The sequence below is a fragment of the Varroa destructor genome, unplaced genomic scaffold (genome assembly GCF_002443255.2).
Source record: "Varroa destructor unplaced genomic scaffold, Vdes_3.0 BEIS01000006.1, whole genome shotgun sequence".
NCBI classification, from domain to species: domain Eukaryota; kingdom Metazoa; phylum Arthropoda; class Arachnida; order Mesostigmata; family Varroidae; genus Varroa; species Varroa destructor.
In genome coordinates this window covers 2,411,728-2,420,900 of record NW_019211459.1, presented here as the reverse complement: position 1 = coordinate 2,420,900, position 9,173 = coordinate 2,411,728, and the positions used below count along the sequence as shown (strand labels likewise).

The 9,173-nt window shown below is 35.7% G+C and overlaps 1 protein-coding gene across 3 annotated transcripts; it reads right to left on the bottom strand.

Annotated features, from left to right (window-relative positions):
- Positions 1-2,877: 2,877 nt before the first annotated feature.
- Positions 2,878-8,749, bottom strand: BORCS5 (BLOC-1 related complex subunit 5). 3 transcript variants are annotated; one of them, XM_022810062.2, is made up of 7 exons: positions 8,505-8,749; positions 7,775-7,920; positions 6,934-7,043; positions 6,038-6,215; positions 5,588-5,752; positions 5,308-5,396; positions 2,878-3,656 (listed from the first exon to the last, which is right to left on the bottom strand). In XM_022810062.2, exons 2-7 carry the CDS (start codon positions 7,862-7,864, stop codon positions 3,533-3,535), a joined length of 756 nt encoding a protein of 251 aa, XP_022665797.1. In that variant the 5' UTR covers positions 7,865-7,920; positions 8,505-8,749; the 3' UTR covers positions 2,878-3,532. The 3 variants fall into 3 exon arrangements, with proteins under 3 accessions (XP_022665797.1, XP_022665798.1, XP_022665800.1); XM_022810063.2 differs by having other exon boundaries at positions 7,775-7,880; XM_022810065.2 differs by having other exon boundaries at positions 5,257-5,396; positions 8,505-8,748.
- Between the last annotated feature and the right edge of the window lie 424 nt (positions 8,750-9,173).

Below are 9,173 nucleotides of genomic sequence, written 5' to 3'. Positions count from 1 at the left end.
AGCTTCCAGTGCTTTTTGTTCTGTGCTATTTACACCTAAGTTCAACATAGCTCTATTCAAATTTTCAAATACGCAATTTTTCAAAGTAAAGGAGAGATACAGATTTAAAAATGATTGAGTCGAGTGAAAGACGAATAATTGGAAATCTCGTACAAGTATATCGCATACACTATGGACTCCAGACGTTTCTGCCACCAAGCTATGTAATACCTTTGGGATAAATCTGTCATACAGAACTCGCATTTATGTATAGCCACTGCTCGGTCAGCAAAATTTGCTCTTACAAGTAAAAAGCTATCTGCAACGTTTAGCTGCCTTATTGTTAATGAAAGATAGTAAAAACCATTTTCTACCACTGCTGCTGACGATGCTCATCTATTTGGTGTCCTGGATGTTCCTTTGGCATGCAATGCGTAAAGGTAAGCTTTCTCATGAAAAATTCCTGATAGGACTATATAAGAATATTAGTTATTCAAGTCAGTTGAAAGTCAAGTCAAGCTGATTGCGTGAAGGCTGGGCCTGTCAAGATCTGCACGTAATACTTTAAAAACACTTGTCTTGTGTGATACGCAATACTCCTTTCACTTGTATCAAAACGAGCAGCAAAGTAATCAACCCAAACTTTTAAATAGGCGAAACACTTGTGCTATGCTATTTTGATTTTCGCTATCAGGCATTTATCTAGACAGAGATCAGATCATCAGACGAAAAAAATGGTCGCTTATCTTGAAAATTCCGTTAATGCCCGTTATATTTATTCTTAATATGACTAAATTAGTCCTTTGATTATGTGATACTTAACTTACTCAAGTATCGTGTGCAAATCTATTTGACATCAAACTTTTAAGCATGCCATAAGTTTAAGTCTCATCAGAATACATCTAAATATCGTCGTATGTCTCGATGGCCCAATACATAATTTAAAAAAAAGTGAAGACAAGAAAAAAATTGGAATAGAGTTTATAATAAAAACAAATAAAATGTAATTTATTAATTAGATTGTACTGATTCTTTTAATCTTAAATCTTATAATCGTTAAGCGCTGATAAAACTTTTAAGATGCTTGGTATTATAATTATAGGAGCTGGGCCATCTAGACCCTTTTCAATACTCCAAACAGAAATGATGGGGCTCAGTTGCGCCGTTAATAAACAGATGCGGTCATAGATGCTTTGAATAGAGCTACACTTGTTTATTTAGACCCAACAGGTCAAACTATTCACCAGCGGGTTCAAAAACTAAGTACCATTATTACCACGCTGATCTGGATAACTATTTTTGTAAAAAGAGAATATATTGAGCATGTCATTACATTTCAAACTAAAGGTCAAACTAGACCTGAAATGTACATGAAACTATAAAGTTCATAGCTGGCTGCAATTGACTAGGTAGCCAACTGTCATATTTGACAAACTCGGACGTACCTTCGAGAATACAGCACGAGATAGTTTTTTTAAAACAAGACCTCGTTTTATGAAGCCTAAGGGTAAATTTAAACCTAATGTAATATGTGTACTGACTAGAGGAGCTGCTCATTTTTTATCCTTTATTCAATGCTTTAAAACAACTGCGCCAGCGAGAAACGGAATGCGCAAACTTTCAGCGTAAACATCCAAAAAATCTTTGTAAGACGAGCTGATATGCTAAATAACCTAAGCAATAGTGCACATTTTTTAGGCACGGGTAAACGCTCTGAAATTTGCCGCCACTGAAGAAATCAGCGCTCATTATTGAAAAATCGATCGCACCTGACACGTACAGTGGGTCGTGGCGTATGAAGTTGACTTTGACGGTCTTTTTATCACAAACAAGTGGTTTGCCATGTTTAGCCTGTGAGCGGAGCAGTTAGAAACACGTAAAATTAAATGTTGACACGCCAAGCGGCAACAGACAAATTATTGTTCGTAGGACAGCGATTACCGCTAGATACAAGCCTGTTGAAAATGTTAGCCTATAACAGTGTTATCTCAATACTTAAGAACGAAAACTGGGGGTTTCTGAAAAACGTTATAACACAAATTCATTGAACACTTAAGTCCAAATAGTTGTCAATTTAGACTCAATCGTCTGCTCTAATCTAGAATTTTTCCGCGCACATCTTAGCAATAAGGTTCCGTTTAGACTTCATAAAATACTTAACAAGTACCATTACCCTTTGTGGCTAAGTGTGTGTGTTTGGAAGTGTTGCTAATATTTCCTTTAGACCTTGTATTGAATAGGTTTTATTCCACTTGATACCAAAGCAACTTCAGATTTATTAAAGGTAAGTTTTTATTAAAGAAGGTATAGAAAGCATTTTCTATTCACGATCTTTTTCCAACTGCTTTAAATAACTTAATATTAGCTTAATAAGCAAACAAGGTTTATAATTTTTATTGGGTAACTCTATTTCAAGATATATATATATATATATATATATATATATATATTTGTGAACGTTACTGAATACCTGCTTTGCTCCTGTTAATTAGTGGTTGAGATAAAAATAAACGATTATTATTAATACATACAGTTAAAACTTAAGGTGTGCAAAAGACCAATCTTACTCGAGTTAGGCAGACTTCTGATATCGATATTATGTGAGCCCCATAAATAAACAGGCCGCAATTTTACTTAGTAATGAAAGCCGGAAATCATTTATCCTTCGGCGCCAAGGACCCCTGCCCCCCAATTATCCAAACCTAATGTACCAAAATATCCTTTGGCAAAACCGATATTCTCTTGTACCAATATTTACTTGTTTTTATCAAATTGGTTGGACTATCCATAGATGCAGCACAACGTGTGGATACAGCGACCTCAAATAGCCCGTTTACACTGATCGACGACATATATTATTTGTTTTATCTTGCTTGAATTCAAAGGAAAACACCTAGATCATAATCTAATATTTACTAATTTCTGATTCAACATTAGCATAAGACGAAAGCTTCACATATTTGTACCAATGTCAGCAATAGATTTGTTCTATGCATTGTTTCCTTTAAAAGCAGCTGAGAAGTCGGAACATTTTCAAATCATCACTCATATCATAAATCTGTTTACAGTGGATCAAAATTTTCGCACGCAAAAATCTGACTCAAAAATCGTGGCTTGCAGCAATATCACTACTTACTTTGCTAATAGGTTAGTATATGCAAACAGACACACACACACACACACACTCATACAAAGACACTTGGCACTTCTACTGAGACTGCTCAGCAAATAAGCACTAGTGTAAAAGCTGAATATGCACGGCCATTCTCAGTGACGATCATTGATTTGTTACATTAATATCTATTCTATTTTGATTTTTCCCTATAATTATTATTCACTAATGCATCACTGTTATTATTTGTTTCATCTAAAAAGGTTACAGTAGAGTCAAGATCTGCTGTGAAAGAGTTTTGTTACTTTTATACCCTGCAACGGACATTTTCAGCGATCTAATCACTTTTGATCTGTGTGCGCGTTCCTGTGCATTCACATACATAATTGTACGCAAACATATAGATCTCAACGGATGTTACTATTGTAATAAAGCTTCTGCTCAGCTCTCAGCAACGGTCTGTTCATCTAAATTAAGGCCAAGGTCGGGTACTTCCAATCGATGTTCCGGCGGAAGGCATATATTTACCCACTGTAAAATTTCTAATGATTTCTGTAAGCACATCCTGCAAACGTATAACAGACAAGTGATGTTAATGTTATTCAAGAAGAGGAATGGCTCCTTTCATCACAGCAATTTCTGGCACATGATAGATACGTCTCCATATTTGTATAAGAATTTAGTCCAGTCACTGTCAGAAGCTCAAAAATATGTGGTCTCATAAACAGAACTAGAGCGGTACAAAGTAGTACATGACCCTTTTTGCACAACACGGTCATATCACGATTATCGAGCTATTGGCTCAGCATTTGCAAAAAGAGCCTCACTAATTAATTTCCTGTAACATTGATTTTTAACGTAATATCAATCTAAATTTTTATACATCATCGTAAAGAGTCTGAATCCTCAACAATCACGTACACACACATATATATACATATCGTTTAGCATAAAACGTGACAAACATCAGTCTTATATTTCAAGATGGCACTAATTTATAATGGTGCGATGCACTTGTATTCCTTAGGATGAAAATTGTTTACTCGAAGATTACCATTCGGGCTTTTAACAGGTGAGTGGTAGTGAATTATGGAAAATCAAAAAATCTAAGTGCCTTACATATATGGTTCTAACCTGGAACTATAGAGGCGCAGACAGCTCGTTGTCTGGGTTTAGTAAAAGTTCCACTACTAGAAACATCGCGACCCGTTGCTTTGAAAAATTCCGGGAGAAAAAGGTAGAAAAGAATTCAAAAATGAGTCTAATGAAAGAAAATAATTTTCAGTTACCTTGTGCAAGAATAATAATAAAGGATTGAGAGCTGTGGTCGGAGCTGACGCATATCAAAGCGCACGGGTGTTAGCACTCAGGTAATACATGTAAACATATTATACTTGTTTACCTCGCTAAACTTTCGGTAAAAAAATTTAACAAATAAATGCCGCATAATTTGAACAAGGATCAAAAACCACGGCCTAGAAACACTTGCTTCTCTTTGTTTTTATGTTACAAAGTGATCCATTTTTGCATCGAATCGTAACTTGAAACGAAAAATGCTTTCTATACTAAAATCGCAGACGGTTACATTAGAAAACAGTACGCAACTGGAGCGGCGAGACATCACCCTAAAGCAAATGTACACCTATAAAGGCATATTTGCTTGTTGAATGCAGATGTCATTCACTACAGCTCCATGGGTCCTGGTTTGCTGATTGTAGCTGAAGTGAAAAGTCAACATTTATAGGAGATGACAAAAACTCGAAAGAGTTTTTGTCATCTCCTATAATTTTTTTTTTTTTTTTTTTGTCGAGACTCGAAGTCTAGTGCCCCAAACACCTACGGCAACGGTATAAAGAAGTTACCACCCAAATAGCCGAAAATCATAAACAATAAGGACACATACTTTGAATCAAGAAAATTAGGTTTATAAGAAGAATCAGGGTTGACTCTGTCACGTTTCATACTGAACGGTCTAATATATGTATATGTACACATAATATGTAATAATAATATCAAGTACAGTCGAAGTAGGAAAGCTTGAAAAGAAAAGAAGCTTGTTATGATTATGTGCGCTAATCAGTAACCAGATAGAAATTCATATGATAAATCCATATCAAAAAACCATATGATAATTGTACCAATGATTAAGTCTATAGTTCACTAACACAATAATAGTCCTCTGGTAATCATGATATTATGATTGTTGCAGTGCGGACCTGCTGGAGTTTAGAAGTGCGCATATTTGGCTGACGGTACTAAGCTGATCGGTCTGTTTAGAAAGCTTAATAGATCGGTCTTGAAGAACCTAAAATGTAAAAACAAAGTCATCGACAATTAATTAATAATTATGAAAATCGCAATTACATCCTGCAATTACATCAACTTGTTTCTACCAAAATTTGCATTTTTTTTAATATTCGATTTTTCTTCTTGCTATGACAAGACATGCACACTAAGATGGAACAAACGATATTTCGTTAACATAAACAGTTGTACCTGGTGGAGGGTGCCGACAGCATAATCCATATCCTGGAGTCGCTGACCCAGCCGCGTCTGTTCCTTAGAGACGCCTTCAGCATTCTCTCGTATCAAGGTCTGGTAGCGCGTCACCAACGCAGTCGCAGCGCCAATGTCGAGACGACACGATGTTCCCGTTATCTCCTGGGGAAAAATTGCATATTACCATAATTATTGCAAGAATCGTGTGATATGTTGCTTATCTGCCTATCAAGAAGACTAGGGGAAAACCCTCCCCCGTACGAATGAAATAGTAATTTAACGGTCGAAGGTTTTGAAAATTTTGCAACACCTCATATAGCACTAGCGTTGATTTCCTACTGCAGTCCGTACAAACACCTACAACACTTGGTCTGCTAGAAAGTTTGTTTAAAAATTATTTTAGTCGTGAAAGGCTATTTTCTTTAGAATTAAATTATTCCATGTTACCTTCATGACAGGATTTCTAACGGTATCGCGAATTATAGGGTAGAAAGTAGGCACTTTTTGTAGCGTTAATAAAACGGGGTCGCGGGCAGGATCAGTGACTTCCGTAGAGGGTGACACGCCGTCATTAACTGTAACAATCCATCGATTTGCTGTACTACTGGCCACTGATGACGCTGACCTGTAAAATTCGGATGGTTCACTGCTGTAGGTTTAACAACTATGTCCATTAAAGCCGACTATCCGTTCGAACCTTAATATCCTAACATAACCAAACTCGACAACTTTTGAAGTTGTTTTTTTGTTACTGGGCAGGTGCACGACATACCGGAATAATTCAGCAAAATTGCCAGATAGTAATGGGAAGGTCCGATATATATGTATATAAGAAGAAACATATACAAGTTTCCGAAACATAAATAAATAAAAAAAGAATGACAACAAAAGGTGACCTACCATTAGGGTAAAAGTAGACTTATATTTACATATGTCCTAACTACGGATACGTAAAACCTATTTCTTTTCAGTGCAAGGTAACGTTTTACCCTCAAGCAGCCCCTTGTAAGTCACATATTATGCCCTCCCTCCCCTTATTTGCATCGCTTCTTACATTACTTAAATATTGTATTTTGGGTTTATTAACAATGAGTTTTCGCAGAAATCAGATCCATCTTCTTTCCCATATCTTGCTACATTTCATAAAAAGGATTTTGGAGTGAAAATGCGCAGACCTCGTAACTTTTACACTATAAGAATGATATACAATATATCAATTGCACACTTGTACATATATGCATTGAATCGATTTGGTATTGGGGTGATATCAAAAGGCAACGGCTGATTTTATGCTTGATTAATGCTTCTTGTATGTATTTTTCTTAGATCGTCTAGATTCTTACCTAATAGGTGTCGATTTTGGTGAATGCCCCTGTAATGCTGAAACCCCTGATGATCCTGGCATCGATAACGACTGTGTTTTTAAAAGACGTCGTGGTGATTCGCCAATTGGCTAGGTATAATACCGGCAAAGTTAATTAAGAGAAAAATTACAATAATTGATTAAAACATTGACTGAGGCTGAATATCAGAATACAATGGAGATTATTCTCGCCAATAGCAAGCTTACTGGTCAATTATCAAAACCAACAATTCAGTAACGCGAAATACAGCTGCGAAGGATGCCATCAAATTGTGTAATAACATAATAATAATAAAAATAATAATAAACCTATACGAATTGTTGTTTGTATACACATACCTTGATACAGCTTGGAATACTCTATCATATATTTAGGGTACATCCGTACCCTAAATATATGACTCAAATTTAAATAAAAGTTATGACCTTCGGGATTCGTATACCGTCGATATGACTGTTTCTGCTTGTAACGGACATGAATATTGTGTTTTACTATTGCTTATAACGTGAATCTTGTGGTGAAGCTCTTTTTGCTCTAGTTGTGCTCTAGTTGTCTTTTAGCCATCGAGTGTTGCCAAACTGGAGAACTTATAATGGAGTATTCAGTGATCTAATTAGATTCTTCACTAAATTAATCATCTATATTCATGTACAACATTACGAACAAATAGTTTACTTACAACGTTAATAATAATATCAGTTGGGTAGGTGAACCAATAAACTATGCTTCATAGCTATGTTCAATTTCTTGCGTAGATCTAACGGACAAAGAAAATGTTACATTTCATTCTAGTCATAAGTAAGAGGTAGCATTTACTTACCTGGGTAGCAGTTGCGTACGGAGGATCTTCGAGAGAATTTTTACGAATTCTTCTTCTGAACCCTCCTCCTCGAGACTGTTCAGCTCCCATCGCGCAATTTACAAAGCTGAACGTAAATAATACAGTAACTAATAGCAAAACTTAGTCTGAAATAAATCGATGCATATATTTCCTTGTGTGAAGATGATTTTTTATTTCCTGTTTAACTGGTCTGGTGTCGGTTCAATTGTGTACTTATTTAGTGCGTTTATTATACGCTGACTTAGCTAAAAGACGCTCAGCTTGCTTTCACATAGTTGTTCTTAATCTCTTTGATATAACGTGGATTTTCTGTTGCAATGGGTATATGCCAAAGGATAAAGCAATTCGTCCAATGCCGTCCTAGTTCTAGATTGTATTTACAACATTTGCAACATCATAAATCCTGCTTTATCAAAGAAAAAGAAAGAGATGACCCTGCTATTTATTACATAAGAAATAATCATCAACAAGCAAAGCTTTTCATTAGAGAATAATTATTAATCATTGCACATAGGTATTACCAGCCCATTGGCTGCTAAATAGATTTGACTGAATTCAGATATTATTAGATACTACTAACTAAGGATGTTTTATGATATAGATTTATATACGTCACAGATAAACATGTTATTTCCAGTTACTTTTACAAAGGCAAAGCTGTCAAAATATATAAACCATTCACTATTAGAACACTCGGTTTTCTACATACATTTCGGACAAGCAGCTACATGTTTACACACTTTTGTAGTATAACAGCAGCTCGGACAACAATTGAAGATCTATTGCACACTGTCTAGATAGATACGTATAAAAAGCTTCGATTTAACATCTCATTCACTCTATTTGAGCGCCCATTGACGGTCTAAGTAAGTCATTCATGTAGTAGAAGAGTGAACAGGGATTGAGTTTATTTTTTAATAGAACGTTGGTAAATAGCGGTCAAGTAGAAGAGGAGAGTTAATGATGGCTATGATTTCTGCTCACGAATGCAACGCCTCCGCCGGCGATTTAATCTAGCGGAGCTCCTGCCTCGCCGAAGTCACTACAAAACGCTGCGAGAAAGGCACAGAAGTAGCTTTTTTCTCAGGTATTGATGCTTTAAAGGAGTATTCATGGGAAACACCTGTAATCGCATTTGTGAGAATACAACATTTGCGTTTTTACGCATTACATCAATCAAATAAATATAATTAATAAGTTCGCTTGTTAAGTCTACATTTTTCGTGAATGAAAAAATTAATGCAGTTATGCTCGATTTAGACAATGTCCATAGGGCGACAAAGTGACAATTAGAATGTGATATATAATTATTATGTATTTTTCTTAAAGTACCGAAAACGTTCAATTCAAGGCGTATAGAAATTAAAAGCTGGTTCGA